The 17,334-nt window shown below is 39.4% G+C and overlaps 1 protein-coding gene across 5 annotated transcripts in view; it reads left to right on the forward strand.

Annotated features, from left to right (window-relative positions):
- Positions 1–17,334, forward strand: part of ubn2a (ubinuclein 2a) — a 115,375-nt gene that overhangs the window by 3,567 nt on the left and 94,474 nt on the right. For all 5 annotated transcript variants that reach the window (XM_051934494.1, XM_028815565.2, XM_028815567.2 and 2 more), the window contains exon 2: positions 13,929–14,036. In XM_051934494.1, the coding sequence (XP_051790454.1) occupies positions 13,929–14,036 (108 nt within the window). The remainder of the gene's footprint in view (positions 1–13,928; positions 14,037–17,334) is intronic.

Genomic DNA, 17,334 nt, shown 5'->3' on the forward strand with positions numbered 1-17,334 from the left:
ATCCCAGCCAACACAGGGTACAAGGCAGGAACTAATCCCGGGCAGGGTGCTAAACCACCGCAGGACACACACAAACACACCCTCACACCAAGCACACACTAGGGCCAATTTAGAATCGCCAGTGCACCTAACCTGCATGTCTTTGGACTGTGGGATGAAACCGGAGCACCCGGAGTAAACCCACGCAGACACTGGGAGAACATGCAAACTCCATGCAGGGAGGACCCGGGAAGCAAACCCGGATCTCCTAACTGCGAGGCAGCAGCGCTACCACTGCGCCACTGTGCCGCCCGTTTATTATTCCACTTTCTTTAATTTAAAGGCTATCCAGTCTTCTCCTTGCTAAGGTCAGCTTTGCTGTTCTGTTTTTGCAGAAAGTTTGCAGCAAAAACAAACCACATGCTCCAGCTCAGGTACTGTAATTCATTGCATAAAGGAGCAAATCAACTAAATTACAGTAAAGCTTAGAAAAGCAGGTCAGGTTTGGGAGCATGCACTGGTACAGCGCATTACCTCTCCCACCACACAATGAAACAGCTCGGGGTCCAGGTTTGCAGACACATGATTTAGTCCCACCCTCTGGAAATGGCCACCTGTCTGCCACAGCAAGGTGTTACGTGGGCGTATCCTTGGCCTGGTCCAGCAGCTCGAGTCCTCAACAATAAGGATCCCACGAGTCTGATCACCTTTGGGGAATCGAGTCACATGGCTGTAGTACCTGACACTCCCACACAATGCAGATAATGTGCCTCATTTGGGTCTCCATGAGCAACTGCTCATCCAACACAAAATAAAACCAGTAGTACCCAAGGAGTCTAGTCTTCATCTCAGGTCACTGGATAGTGTCCATATCTCGCAACCATATATCAAAACAGGAAGCACCATTACTCTAAAGTCTTGGACATTTGTCCTTTTGCAAAGATGTTGGGAGCGCCACACACTCCTTTCCAGTGACCTCATGATTCTCCAAACCCAACCCATGAATGTCACTACCAAGGGAAGTAAACTTCTTGATACAGTCGACTCTTTCCATAAACCGACACACTGCCGATGACTGTGCCCAAGAGGTCATTAAAGGCCTGGTTGTTTGTTTTTATCTAGATCACTTGCAAACCGCAGACACTCAGTCTCTCAAAAGCCCTGATCAGAGCCTCCATGTACTCTGTGTCAAGATCAGTAAATCTTCACCAGCAGATGCCCCATAGCTGCTCGACCCTACAACCCTGCTCAACACCTAGTTCATGCAAGCATGGAACAGACCAGGAGCAAGAACACACCTCTGATGAACACCAGGATCAATTGGGGAAAATGCAGAGGTCTGCCTTCACTCTGTGCAGCACTCATATACCAGTGTACAGCCTTCCCACCAGCCTGAAGAAATTCACCCCAGATACCAAAGATCCCTGCAACCTTTCCTGCCTTCACCTGCGTGGGTTCTGAGGACTGTTAAGGAGGTGTTTTTTAGAGGAATCTGTGAGCAAGTGGCTTACCATCTATGATCTAGTGACCCACGTACATCTTACAGAAGAATCAAAGCATTACGGACATCTGTATCTGTTCCTTAGAGAGTCGCGTTAAGGGCCGGTGATGGAATGGGCCTTATGGGTGACGTTGCAGTTGTCACCCGCTGGGCTGGCTACTTTGAGCAGCTGTTTAAAGCTGACCCTCCGACTAGGACATTGGACATCTCTGGATCCATGGTTTTTGGGGCTGATCCTCCAATTAACTTTGAACCACCCAATCTCATTGAGATTGCACAGGTGGTTAGAAAACCAGATGCCAAAAAATCTATTTTGTGATTGGCCATTTTATTAATCACCTATCAAGTATTTTATAGTGAAAATCACTAAATTAAGATCATTGGTATACCTCTATTCTTATAGCTGATGTTTGAATTCTTATCCTAGCAAGGTGTTATTTCAAAGAAGTAGCCAAGGCAAAGGCATATTAATTTTGCAAAAGAAACTTGAGATGGTTCTGTGTATTTTTTTTTGGGAAGAATTTTTTTTTCTGCAGAGATAAGTTTGGCCACAATAACAAATACCACACTTAACTGAGATGCTAATTTTAGAATGAATATGTGACATATTTTTAAAAGCTTGTCCTATCAAAGGCAGCTTTCAGAATAAAACAGTTAAAGTATAAAAGTATAACCAAGATTACAAAGGGACAAAGTTTTTGTATATTATATACAGTGATCCCTCCTTGATCGTGGGGATTGCGTTCTAGAACCCCCCGCGAAAGGTGAAAATCCGCGAAGTAGAAACCATATGGTTTATATGGTTATTTTTATATTGTCATGCTTGGATCACAGATTTGGACAGAAACACAGGAGGTTGTAGAGAGACAGAAACTTTATTCAAACACTGTAAACAAACATTTGTCTCTTTTTCAAAAGTTTAAATGTGCTCCATGACAAGACAGAGATGATAGTTCCGTCTCACAATTGAAAGAATGCAAATATATCTTCCTCTTCAAAGGAGTGCGCGTCAGGAGCAGAGAATGTCAGAGAGAGGGAGAAAAAAGCAAACAATCAAAAATCAATAGGTACTGTTTGTGCTTTTAAGTATGTGAAGCACCGTGCGGGAAGCATATCGCGCAACAAAGCAACCACAAGTAAGCCCAGCAATGAAAGGAGCAATGTGAAGGTAGTCTTTCAGCATTTTTTGAGGAGTGGCCGTATCCTCTAGGGGTGCAAACAGCCCCCGTGCTTACAATACATTTGAGGAGTTTTATTTAATACTAGTCATTTAGCCCATTACAATAATGGGCGCTAGAACAGTAGTACATAAACATTAGCAGTAGCAGTCTATATTAAATGGCAAGGGACTTTGACCTCATTCTTTTTGTTGGTTGTATTTTTCTTTCTTTCAGCCTTTCTTTTGTTGATGTTTACTTAATGAGCTGACCATTCTTCGTGGGCTGCCACCGTGTATTGTGTGTCTTTCATTTTCTGTGACAGTAATACTGTCTTGTACGGCTCTATTCAATAAGGGCGAGCTTCAAAAGGGCGACCTCAATTGAGCGCGACGAATAAAGGCGTTTGTAGATAATTTAGTTCAAATGGCTCTGGAATATGTGAAGAGCAGCAAAGGTGCAGACCTTTATTTACGCGCACCTTTATTCGCTGCGCCCAATTGAGGTCGCCCTTTTGAGGCTCGCCTTTTTGTGCGCGCCCTTATTGAAGGATGCCTGTGCGCGCCCTTATTGAAGGATGCCGTCTTGTATGTCCGCTGGCTTGCACGTCCGTAATATACCTTTAATTTTCTCTGGCGGTAATACAGGCGTGCACGTCGGTAATATGTCTTTAATCTCCTCTGACAGTAATACTGGCTTGTATGTGGCTGTAATATGCGTCACTGTATTGTGTACCTTTAATTTCCTCTCGCAGTAATACGCCTCTAACTTTCTCTGACAGTAATATTGCGCATTGCACCGCGCATGCGCACTTCACCAGAAGACACCCACACACGGACACCTGGATGCACACAGGGATTTTATTAAAGAGGATGAAATACGTGCTCTGATTGGATAGCTTGTCAGCCATCTGCCAGTAGCGTCCCTTGTATGAAATCAACTGGGCAAACCAACTGAGGAAGCATGTACCAGAAATTAAAAGACCCATTGTCCACTGAAACCCACGAACCAGCGAAAAATCTGCGATATATATTTAAATATGCTTACATATATATATATATATATATATATATATATATATATCCTTACATATAAAATCTGCGATAGAGTGAAGCGGTGAAAGTCGAAGCGTGATATAGCGAGGGATTACTGTAGTAATTGTCAAACTTTTTTTTCTGTCACCATTTTGTTGTCTTAAAGGCCTAACTAGATTAACATTATTTTAAAATGTGGTGTTAAATAGGATACATGGTCTGCTTTAAAATTGCTGGTAAAGTTGATTGCATCATATCTAATTTGGGTGCTTGATTTATGTTCAACATCCTTCTAAACATAGCCTTGGATAATGTCAGTAGTTCATGGTATTATAAAATTATATTCAATACATTGCAGCTGTGTATTCACAACAGGGACATTCAAGTAGTATGAGCAGGCTGTAAAAATACCTGAGCTATTGTGTTCAGTTATGTATAATCTATTTTTACATTTTCAAAAATTTTAATATTACGAACCAAAAAAATAAACAATTTAAAGTATTTTGTAGTACAACACTGATATGCTGGAGAGTTCAGCCTTTTCCTTCAGTACTGAGCTTGTGTGATCAAAATAGTAAAGTAGTGGTTGACTATATGCTGTTGCAAATGTAATTTATCAGTCTAATTTTAAATGTGTGCCTTACTTTAATAGTTTAATGTTCTTAATATATTTTGTATTTTTAATGTAAGGTTTTCCAGTATCTCTTGCAGCCTCTAACTTAGGGAAATAATGTCACTGTAGAGATCCATTTTGCTGTACCCTGGGGTCTCGTTTATAAAACTTTGTGGATTTGAGTGTGAAAGCATGCATTTACCAAAAAAAAAATCTGATTTATAAAACTTTGCATACACCCATTTGTAGGCAATTTACCTTACAGTCATCTTGTAAATGTGCATACACGAATGTACCTTGAACCCTACCTGGTTGCCAACCTGAAACAACTGTATATGGAGCATACTAATCAACCACCTATGTATACAATAATAATGCCACATACCTTCATTGGCAGGTAGAGCTGCCTTCCACCTGATGCATAAAATAGTGCAAAATAGATGTTCTCATCTCCAAATCAGGTATACAAAGAACATTTATTTTGTGGCATAAGCACTGGTGTCACCAACAAGTGCAAATATATTAAATGCTAAGATGTTACTGCTTATTTAAAAAATAAGCCATCGCAATAAACTGTTTATAGTAGGGTGACTCATAGTAATGGTAGGTAACAGCAGCAGAATATAACAAATAATATATCAAAATATAATATATTTAAAGAAATAGATAACAAGATGTTACAAAAATATATGTTCAAAAATATATATACAGCAGAAAACAGTAGTTCACATTCAAAGAAATAAATGAACATAGTGAACAAAGAAAATGAAAAAGTTAATGGATACTCAATTTAGGAAAATAGTGGAGAGAATAAAAACAGATGCAAAGTTAGCAGCATGGTAACAGTACAATAAAAGAATGTATAATAACTAATTTATATCCATGAATAAGTAAACATTTATCTATACATCAAAACAATATGGAAAAATAGGAAATGAAAAAATATAAGCAGAAGAAAGTATCTAGAGGAGATTAAATCACCAAATTACCAACAAATAGTAGTAATACAAATGGTAATAATGGACTGAAAAAATATATCAAGAGAAATATAAATGACGAAATAACAGTGTGATAAAATGTAATAACTAATTGATATCAATGAATAAGGTAATGAGTGTACACACCAAAACAAGTTTGGAAAATAGGAGCTCAGAAGAAACATAAGAAAATATCTGGAGACATAAATGACAAAATGACCAGAAAATTATAATCGTAAAAAATTAACTATAATGGATTGAAAAATTTATTAACATTCATTTTCCACCGCATATCTGAAACTGAGTTGCAGGTAAATAGTCTTAACAATGAGGCCCATATATCCCTTTCCCCAGCTACACTTTCTGCTCATACTGTTGGATCCCAAGGTATTTCCAGGCCATCTGGGAGATATAATCATCCCAGCAAGCCCTGGGTCTTCCCCGGGGTCTTCTTCCAGCTAGCAGTGCTTATAAAACCTCTAAAGGGAGACATCCATGAGGCATCCATAATAGATGCCCAAACTACCTCCATTGGCTCCTCTCGATGTGGAGGATCAGCGGCCCTACTCTGAGCCTCTCATGGATGTCTATGCTTCTCACACTATCTCTAAGGGAAAGCTCAGCCACCCTCTGTATAAAGCTTGTACCCGCAATCTCATTCTTTTGGGCTCCTTTTTCATCACTACAGATTCAGTATGGTCACTGCATAACTGCCCTTGCCACCCCAAGCCTTCTGTCAATCAAATCATCCCTTTTTTCCTTATTTGTGAACAAGACCCTAAGGTACTTAAACTCCTGTGCTTGAGGCAGTAACTTACCTCCCACTCGGAGAGGAAAGTCCACCTTTTTCCTTCTGAGGACCATGGCCTCGGATTTAGAGGTACTGATCCTCATCCCTGTCACTGTGCACTTTGTTGCAGACCGTTCAAAATGCATGCTGGAGTTCACAGCCCAATGAAGTCAATGCTGTAAAAAATTAGTCCACTGATTCTGACTCCCTCCTGTCTGCTGTTGTGACTTGATATCCGGTCCATGAAAATCACTAACAGGATAGTAGACAATGCACAGCACTGGTGGATTTATACACCTACTGGAAATGGTGCTAGTGTTTTTCTGAGTATCTGGACACAGCTTAAACTGTGATTATACAGGGACTAAATAGCTCTTATTAGAGACCCTGGAACCCCATGCACTTTCAGCACCCCCAACAGAATCCCTCAAGCAACACACATACTCCAAGTCCACAAAACACATGTAAGACCAAATGGATGTACTCCCGTGCCCGCTCCAGAATCCTCATGAGGCTAAAGAGTTGGTCCAACATTCCCCGGTCTGGATGCAATCCACATTGACCCTCCTAGATATGAAGTTCCATGAGTGGGTAGAGTCTCCTAGTATTCTGGCATGAACTTTTACAGGGAGGCTAAGGAATGACCATTTGTTAACATTTATTTGTCAATAAGTTCTGTCTAATATTGCACAAAGATGCAAAAAACCCAAACCTTTAACATTTTTAGACAAACTATCTTCAAGCTCTGTCCAATATTGATAGATAGATAGATACTTTATTAATCCCAAGGGGAAATTCACATACTCCAGCAGCAGCATACTGAGAAGGAAACCATATTAAATTAAAGAGTGATAAAAAAAATGCACGTAAGACAGACAATAACTTTGTATAATGTTAACGTTTACCGCCCCGGGTGGAATTGAAGAGTTGCATAGTGTGGGGGAGGAACAAGTTCCTCAGTCTGTCAGTGGAGCAGGACATTGACAGCAGTCTGTTGCTGAAGCTGCTCCTCTGTCTGGAGATGACACTGTTTAGTGGATGCAGTGGATTCTCCATGATTGACAGGAGCCTGCTCAGTGCCCGTCACTCTGCCACAGATGTCAAACTGTCCAGCACCATGCCTACAATAGAGCCTGCCTTCTTCACCAGTTTGTCCAGGCGTGAGACGTTCTTCTTCTTTATGCTGCCTCCCCAGCATACCACTGTGTAGAAGAGGGCACACGCCACAACCATCTGATAGAACATCTGCAGCATCTTATTGCAGATGTTGAAGGATGCCAGCCTTCTAAGGAAGTATAGTCGGCTCTGTCCTCTCTTGCACAGAGCATCAGTATTGGCAGTCCAGTCCAATTTATCATCCAGTTGCACTCCCAGGTATTTATAGGTCTGCACCCTCTGCACACAGTCACCTCTGATGATCTGGGTCTCCTAAAATCCACCACAAGATCCTTGGTTTTGCTGGTGTTCAGGTGTAGGTGGTTTGAGTCGCACCATTTAACAAAGTCCTTGATTATTGCATAAAGATATCAGAAAAAATGAAACAATTGTAATATTCTACTGAGGAAACTTCAAGATTTGTGACAGAAACACCAGTGTGTCCATAGCACCTGGCTTCAGGGCAACACTGTTACATATTACAACATTTCCTTTAGTGCTGAAAACCCTCTCAGAAGGGCTGCTTGAGGCAGGGATGCACAAGTACTCTTCTGCAAGTTTTTCCAATTTGGGGAAATTTACTTCTTGTGCTTTCCACCTCTCTAGTGGATTTATGTTACTGTCTACCTCGGGTATCAAGTAGCTCTTGATCTGTTTTTCAGTGGCATTGTGCAGAGACTTGCCTTCTCTGAATTCCTATGGGGCATGGAGGCGGTTATCAGTGTGATTTTAGTTTTAAAGAACTAAATTAAAAAATGTGCTTTGGAATGGAGGACCCCTAACCAAGACAGCTATCGAAATAAAAGGAGCTTGAATGGATTAATAATTCGTCTATATGGATTTGCTTTTTTTTTTTATTTTCTTGAGACCTATGGGGCCTTGTACTGGATTGATTTTACTTGAATTGCTTTTGCAAATTTGCCAAATGATTCTGCTGAAGTTTTCGGAGTGTGTTTTTCTGCTTTTATCTTGGGTGATTTAGACCTGTTGTGGACAGTTGACTCCTGTAACTTTTCGTATTCTCCATATTCTGAGTGATGGTTAGTTCACAGATGATAAAACAAGGTGGTTGTTGAGCTGTTTTTAATGATTTGCAGATTGCCATCTTTTTAGCATCAGTAGTCTTTCTAAAGCTAAAAACCACTTCCACACAAGTGAGGATGATCCCAGTCTTGCAATTAAATCTAACAACATAGATTGTGAGGCTGAATTTATCCCCTGGCACTGTTGCTCACTCATTTTTAGCAGCTTCGCTAGCTCATCTTGCTCACTGTGCACACCTATGTGCTCTCTTTCCACATGCACAGTAGTCTATCCGGTTTGGTTACATGAGACAGTGAATGTGTGCGTGGCAAAATACCAATTAAGATATTATCATAGATGATTCATATTGCACACTCCTACCCTCGCTAGTCTGACCATCTGACCCAACTCCCCACCAGGTGGTGATCAGTTAACAGCTCTGCCCCTCTCTTCACCTGAGTGTCCAGAACATACGGCCGGAAATCTGATGACACAATTATGAAATTGATCGCAGGTCTTTGGCCTAAGGTGCTCTTGTGCCAAGTACACTTATAAGCCACCTTATGTTTGATCATGGTGTTCGTTCTGCCTAGCATAGAACTCCAATAACAACACCACTTAGATCAAGGAGGCTGATTTGTTAATTGCCATTTTCTTGCCATTATCAGTGGAATTTGCAACTTTCAATGGTGTAGAGGGTGTAGTAACACAGTCTAGCTATATTAATCAGTTTTTAGGTTTAATATACTTGTCTTGTCAAGTCACATTGTAATAACGGCTCAGTGATATAAATAATTATATGCGCGAGTCATTTTTTACCTAGTGTGGCTGCATTTCCCTCCTTGATCAAGTATGTTGGCATTTCCTAGTTTCTTCGAAATGTTGTGTTGGGTCAGTGTTGCCATAAATATACACATGGTCTTCCATCAAGTTCTCTGTTAAAAATTCTGACTTTTGTAGAAAGTTGCGTATGCACATTTCAGACCTTTTTTTTTTTTTTTTTTTTTTGTGTGTGTGTGTGTGTGTGTGTGTGTGTGTGTGTGTGTGTGTGTGTATGTGTACACATGCTTTATGAATTTGGCCCTGATCCCTTTAAATTCTAGGTACTTCTCTGAATGTCAATGTTAAGTAACTTGTACTTTTCACAAAAAATATTTTTGTATCTCATAGAAATTGTTTTTCTGTATACTTCTAATAACTTTATTTTATCCTTCATTATTTTTGGATATTTGAAGTGCATTGGTCAAACTAATTTCAGACATAAGTAGATAGAGAGGAAAGAGAGAAAAGCTGTTGATTTTATAACCAACTATTTTGGTGTTCATTACATATACAAAGTAATACTGTATATAAGTTGAAGTAATTTTGTCAATTTGTTTTGCATTGTCAATTGGAGTATACATATTAAGTATTTAGTTAGTAGGAGGTGGGCAGATGATTAAAGTCCAGACAGTTTTCTGTGCTCTGTAGTTTTTGAGAGATTTGAAATTACTCTTCTCGAGTTTCCAGTTAAGAGAATTAAGAGAGTTTTAGTGGACCACTTGAGGCAACTAGTCAAGTGAGTTGATTAGTGCTTTTTCCCTTGAATAGATTTAGGGTTGGTGATATGTATATTGTTAGTATCTTGATTGATGGTATTTATCAGGATTTTATTTAATAACAATTTACACTCCAATTATATAGTAAACCATTTGCACACTACTTAAAAAAAAAAAAAAAATCTGTTCTATATAATTAACAGTTGCTCTTAACAGTAATCTATTTGTAACACATGCAAAAGAGTAACATAGTCCTTTAAGATGTGCAAAATTACTTTTTAATAACATCAAAAACACTCGCAATACGTATACAGGGACATTGCAATGCCGTCAGAAGGAAAGACCCACGGTCTCTGATTTACACACACACACACAAGTTCCATTGGACACACATTTAACTGGGACACTGTGAAAATAAAATTCAGTGCCAATACCAAGAATGCCAGAGAGGTGGCTTATTCGTGGCTCTCTAATGATAACGCCATTAACAGACACTTGGACTTGAACCCAGCATATGCAGGCTTAAAAAGGAGAGAGAGGTTAGGAGCATGCACTGATACAGCTTGAAAATATCTGCCTGAGAAAGAAGGTAAAACACTTGTTAACTATATGTTGCACTCAGGTGTTTGTCAGACCTTTTGGAATTGCACTTTTTGGAAATTTGTTTGGTACTAATTCAAATATTTGTAGCTAGAGATCCACAAAGGGAGTAAATCAGTCACATACTTTAAAGTAGTTTTTTTTTTATTCCTAAGCTTTCAACAACCTACCAGGTGTCATCATTAGAGGAAAATGATTAGACGTAATAGGAATCAATGGCAATATATAGCAAGTAAGGAGTGGGGGAGGGAGGTTGTAAGGGGGGATGTGGATTAATAAGGTTGGGTTTGGAAGGTGTTTAAATTTAAAATGATAGTCACTGTATCAGACTTTGCAATAAAAGCTTTTCACAATACCAGAAAACAATTTATTCAATGCATGTTTTAAAGCATCACTGTAACAGTGGCAAATGATCTTCAGGAAAGGCACATGTTTGCAGACGGGCTTTTCACAGATTTTAGTTTTAAATTAAATGGACCGTGAAAATCAAATAGGGATTAGATGTATGACTTGCTCAGAAAGGGTGGCACTGTGCAATACAGTAGTGGTACTGCCTTGCAGGCCAGGGTTCGTGTTCTGTGTTCCCCCTGTGTGGAGTTTGCAAGTTCTCACATTGTGTGCATGGGATTCCACTGGGTGCTCTGGTTTCCTCCCACTCTCCAAAGACTTGCAGGTTAGGTGAATTGGACTGTCCAGGGTTTTTTCCTGCCTTGTACCCTATGCTGGCTGGGATAGACTCCAGCCCTCTCAACTCTGACCTGGGTCTGTATTAAGGATGTTAGAAAATAACATGACCTGACCATAAATTACATAGTGCAAGGAAAGTATGCATTTTTCTTTTACCCTCAATTGTTCCTTGGCATTCATCAATCAGATGTGGGATAGCCAAGTATGTCATAATTGGGATCAACAGTTGTTAGCTTTTTGAAACCTTGGTTTTAAACTGTTTTATTTTATATGGTGTGGTTCTTTTAAATGCTTCAGTGTGCTTTCTTATGTCTTGCTGTTACATCATACTGTATGTATGAAGGTGTGGTTGTGAACATCACATTTGAATTGGGGGCATGCGTAGTCAGATTCATCCTGCATTCATATGCTCATGGAATGTTTAGAGTTACGAGTTGTGACATTTCACCTTCCCACTTCAGTGCTTTCATGTGTATTTCCAGTTGGACCGTTCAGTGAATTGCAAGGTTGCTGTCTGTTACTTAGCACAAAAAAACCATTAAAGGCAGACTGCATTTTTTTGTAGAGTTAATGAACAAAACAAAAAGTAATTAAATGTGTATTACGTCATTCCAAATGCAATTCAACCTAAAATGTCATTTTAGGCTCACAAGGTTATGTGTATTATTCTGTACAAATAACTAAGGTGAAATGTCAACGTTGTCACAATTTGAACAATTTGGGTAGCTTTGTTTTGTCCAAATTGTCAGAGTTGTAATTCAGAATTTATTGAGCATTGGCGTGGTATTTCCAATTGCACAATACAGATTTCCAAGGGCACGTGAATGCTGCAGCCCTGCATGCTATTTTGGGTGTTTTAATTTCAGATGGCTAAAAAGATTGATTGGTTGTGTTGCCACCATTTGTATGAACAGTATCTTTGTAAATTACAAGGGTCAGATTTCACAAATTTGATGTGTTTCCACAAAATTGAAGTGGAGGTTTTATTTTTTTAAGTGCTGCAGCCAGGTCAGTGGGTAGTGGGAGTGGAGACAAGTAAACATCCAGTCAGTATGGTTGCTTTAGAGGTAGCACTTTATAAGTATAATTCTACTTGTTTTAGTAGTATTTAGTTATGTATCCTTGCTAAAGTCTGTTAATTTAGATTAGTTATACAGTATGGTTGTTCTCTTTGTTTCAGCTGGTAGTTACTTTTGCTATGCTTCTCAAAATCCACAGTGATGATCAAACTTTTCTGAGCCTTTTAGACATCATTTTACTGTCATGATTGTTTTGATACCTCTGAAAACAATATTGTGGATTAAACTAAAGCTGACCATGCTAAATTATCATCACACCAATCCTTAAATATAATATGCAATTTATCAAAGTGTAAATATTTTGGCAGTTGGTCATGGTACAATCCCCATACCTACTGATTTTGGTATTAATTTGTTTTGTTGATTTCAAAGGCACATTAGTAAGATGTTTCAGTAACAATGGGAAATGAACCAATAGGAATTTCTCCGTTTAGACGATTTAGTAATGTAAAATAACATATCTAGTGGTTCATTATATCTCCACAATTCTGTTCTTCAGATTTGTACAAATGTTTTAATAAAAATTGACACATATGGTCATTGAAGTATATTACAGGTCCTTATCAAAGAACTGAAAAGAAAATGTATCAGTATGAAAGTTTTTATTTAGAGCTCCTGAAAATAAATTGATGTAGGGGGCAGTTAAAGTGTTATATGTAACAGTGTGCATGTGCCTGTCTATAAGTATCTTCCAGGTAATTAGATCGTCATACATGTCTGTGATAATGTTTGGGCTAAGTCACTCACAGTAAATATTATTATTTACACTTTTGAATCACATATTTTAACAGAGTTAAACCATAAGAAGTTTGTTCTAGCATCCCAGTGAAGACATATCAGGAGAACAGACTCTTATAATGTGGTAGACCAGCAGTATATTAAGAGTATGCTTTTAAGTAGCATAGTAAATTAGTAAGAATATATTGACCAGCAGTAGGCAATCATGGAAAATAGGAAGTTAACAACAGTGAAAAGTGCCTAGGGGGGTGGGGTCATGAAGTGGGTGGGCATGCTCACTTTCCAGGAATGAAATAAACACCAAGGAACTGCCAGAAAGGGAAAGAACTGAAGTAAATGCAAGATTTGCATTGATAATTTATAATAATTAGTCTGAACTGGAGTTCATAAGCCCTGATGAAAATATTCAGCATGGCTGCTGGTTTTCTTACTTATCCACCAAATCATATTAGTATAACATGTTAGGTTAGGATTAGGTTTATTTGTCATATATAGGTTAACACAGGGTCAACATACAATGAAATGTGTATGACGAGAAAAACAAGTCACTCAGCCTAGATCTAATAAAGCTAAAAAAAATAATTAAAAAAAACTACAAGTTAAAAATAGACAAGCCATATAAAATAAAATATGTACATTTATGTTCATTCTTTGGTGTAAGAAGTTTAAACAACCTTTTTACTTTTCTGTGAAAATCAAACAGTACTTTAAACACCAGTAAATGTTAGTACCTCTTTTTTTTCTTTCTAAATATATTTATACAGATATTCAGATTGCAGTAGTATTGTTTATTGGATTTTTATAGTTTACAAAATTGTTTTTGGCAGTCCTACCTTTCTACTACATCAGATAGTCAATATGACAGGATAGTTTTTAGAATGAGCTTATCTTTCTGTAAGAAAAAATCTAAAGTATATTTTGCATTTTAGGCTGTTTATAATTCTTTTTCTTACAGAGTAAATATAAGTATTTAATGTTTAGCCATAATATCAAAATCATTTTATTTGCACAGTACAAAACTAATTAAATAAAAAATGTGTCTTACTGTATTGTTTAGGTAAAGAAACCTTCTGACACAGTATCTAATCCTAACGACCCTTTCAACGATGAGATGCGCGAACGACTAGAAGTGGAAGCTCTTGCCAAGAAGTTTGAAGCAAAATATGTGAGTGAGAGCACATGATTTTCTGCATGCTGTGTAATTTTGTGGTAAATTTAACTGGTCAGATTAATATTGATTTAGAATAGAATAGAATGCCTTTTATTGTCACTGTACACATGTACAGTGAGATTAAAAGCAGCTCCTTCAGTGCAGACATATTTGTAGAACACAACAAGTAAATAAACAAATAAACAAATGGTGCAAAAAGTTGCAAAGATGTTGCAAAACAGTTTTGCGACGCTATATACATATGGAAAAAATAATAACTATTGCACTATTGGATTATTGCACATTATTTAAATACTGGAAAGAATAAATAACTATTGCACTATTGGGTTATTACACAATAATGATGATCATGTGCAGTGAGTAGTGGATGTTGGACCCTGAGAGTAATGATATTGTACAGTATACAGATATTGCATGGTTATTATCAGTACCATTTAGATTGGACAAGGGGGCTTCGCCCCCTGCTCGCTTCGCTCGCCTACCCCCGGCGATTTGAACCCGTGCCCGCTGGGCAGCCACGTGTGAGGATGACGCACGTTCGCCCGTGTCAGTCTGGGTCCCCCCACTGTTAATACGGAGCTCCGTCCGTACTATTATGCGGTGCATTGTGGACTACTGCGGATCCCGTAGTATTTCCCGTTTCAGTTTGTATCTCAGTCAGTCGAGCTTTTGTTTTTGAAGATTTAGAATTCCGGTCTTCATTATCTGTAACCTGCTGTCCACGTGTTTGGCCCCCTCGTTTAATCTGTTTATGACGTTTTACTTTGCTTTCTACTCTGTCTTTCATTTCTGATCTCGCTTTATTCTGCTTTTGTTTCAATGACACCTGGTCCGTGGTGAATATAATTTCCCTTTTTCGAGTAATAATTTTCATTTGTTTGCGATACTGTGATGTTTATCGTACTGTTAATAATACATCACTGTAATGTGATTCACCTATGCTGTATAGGTTAGATGTGTGAGGATGACGTATGTTTAATACGTAGCGTTCGCCCGTATCACTCTGGGTCTCCCCACTGTTACTACGAAGCTCTTTCCGAACTATTATGCGGTGCATTGTGGAGCATTGTGGACTCTGTAGTGTTTCCCGTTTCACTTCGTATCTCGTTTAGTCGAGCTGTTTGTTTTTGGAGCAGTGCCTGCCTGGTCTGCGGCATTTCAGAGGCACATTGTAGGCGCCTGTGTTCATTAATTATATCCAGGCAGGCACGTGTTTGTATCTCGGTCACTGGAGCTGTGTCGTTTTGAATTCGTGCCTGCTTTGCCTACGCAGTTTGAGACGCGCATTGTAGGCGTCCACGTTCATTAGATCTGTCCACGTGGGCTCGGTGTCGAAGCTGTGTTATTTGTTGAGCTGTTTGGTTTTGGAGCCGAGACAGTTTTGCTTCCGCGGTTTCAGACGCGTGTCCGTACTATCTCGGGTTTGATGTATGAACCTTTGTGGACTCCGTAGGGGGCGTTGACTCCTCTTGTTTTACTATGTCTCCTCCTGCCCTTTCACCACGCATTAGTGCCACTCACAATATGGCGGCGACGCCTGCGCTTTCCGTATAATGTTGGTTTTTACCATGCTGTGTACCTCCGCTGTGTGGTGTGGACGTTTAACTGTCGTTGTTTCTGCCTTTATATTCTGTATCTCGGTGTGCATGTGTTTCGTGCCTAGGTTTTTTTGAAGCTGTTGCATTCCAGTTTTCATCATCTGTAACCCGCTCTCAATGTGTTCGTCCCCTTCCTTTAATCCCTTTATAAAGTTTTACTTTGTTTCCTACTCTGTGTTTTATTTCTGACCTCGCTTTATCCTGCTTGCGGCATGTCAGACGGTTCGTAGTCTTTCTCGTTTTACTCTGGGCAGGGGGGCTTTGTTCTATAACCTGCTCTCCATGTGTTTGTCCCTGTTCTTTAACCTCTTTATGAGGTTTTACTTTGTTTCCTACTCTGACGCTTGCTTTATCCTGCTTGCGGCATGTCAGACGGTTCGTAGTCTTTCTCGTTTTACTCTGGGCAGGGGGGCTTTGTTCTATAACCTGCTCTCCATGTGTTTGTCCCTGTTCTTTAACCTCTTTATGAGGTTTTACTTTGTTTCCTACTCTGACGCTTGCTTTATCCTGCTTGCGGCATGTCAGACGGTTCGTAGTCTTTCTCGTTTTACTCTGGGCAGGGGGGCTTTGTTCTGTAACCTGCTCTCCATGTGTTTGTCCCTGTTCTTTAACCTCTTTATGAGGTTTTAGTTTGTTTCCTACTCTGATGCTCGCTTTATCCTGCTTGCGGCATGTCAGACGGTTCGTATTTTACTTTGTTTCCTACTCTGACGGTTCGTAGTCTCTCCTGTTTTGCTCGGGTGGGGGGTGGGGCTTTGTGTGGCGCCTGCACATGTGCGTAGTCTCTCCTGTTTCACTCTTGTGTGGGGTGGGGGGCTTTGTGTAGCACTTGCGCACTATGTCTTTTGCGTCCACGGGCAGGTCCCTGCATCCATATCCGGTTTACCATTCTCGTTTAGTAATATGGATATTGCACAGTTGATGGATAGAAGAAAGTCCAGGGGTTGGGGGGTTAGACTGTGTAGTCAGTGCATGTGTGAGTTTAGAATGGTTATGGCTTTTGGGAAAAAAACTGTTCTTGAGTCTGTTTGTCCCTGAAGGCAACAGGTCAAACAGATTAGAGCCAGGGTGGGAGCTGTTCTTGATGATGTTTTTTGCTCTGCTGAGGCAGCGGGAGGTGTAAATGTCCATCAGGGAGGAGAGAGGGCAGCTGATGATCTTCTGTGCTGCCTTTACTACTCTCTGAAGCCTCTCCCTGTCTGCCATGGTGCTGCTGCCGTACCATGCTGTGATACAGTACATCAGCAGGCTGTTGATGGACGAGCGGTAGAAGGTCAGTAGCAGATTTACATATGGTAGGCATCCCTGAACAAAATTTGACCTCTTTTGGAGTAGCGTGTTTATAAATCAGAATGTGAACCTGTAGACACTTGCTTTGTCCAAATCATACTTGGAAAAAGGATTACCATTTTAAATTCGCAAAATCCCTTTAATAGGTTTTTCTCTACTGGGATAATATTTTTGTGTTTTTTAAGTCTTCATGTTAATCTTAATACAGTACTATACTACCCTACTATAGTTATCTAGCAAAAATTATATAGAGGAATGTATTTTCTGAAGAGCGTCTTTCCACTCTTTAAGACTGTTAATATAATGTCTTTCTCCTCATATTATTTACAATATTCAAAGTGTAAGTTGTTGTTAAATTTCAAAATGATTTAGCAGTTGCTAATATTTAGTTAATAGTAGAGTTT

The sequence above is a fragment of the Erpetoichthys calabaricus genome, chromosome 12 (assembly GCF_900747795.2).
Source record: "Erpetoichthys calabaricus chromosome 12, fErpCal1.3, whole genome shotgun sequence".
NCBI classification, from domain to species: Eukaryota; Metazoa; Chordata; class Cladistia; order Polypteriformes; family Polypteridae; genus Erpetoichthys; species Erpetoichthys calabaricus.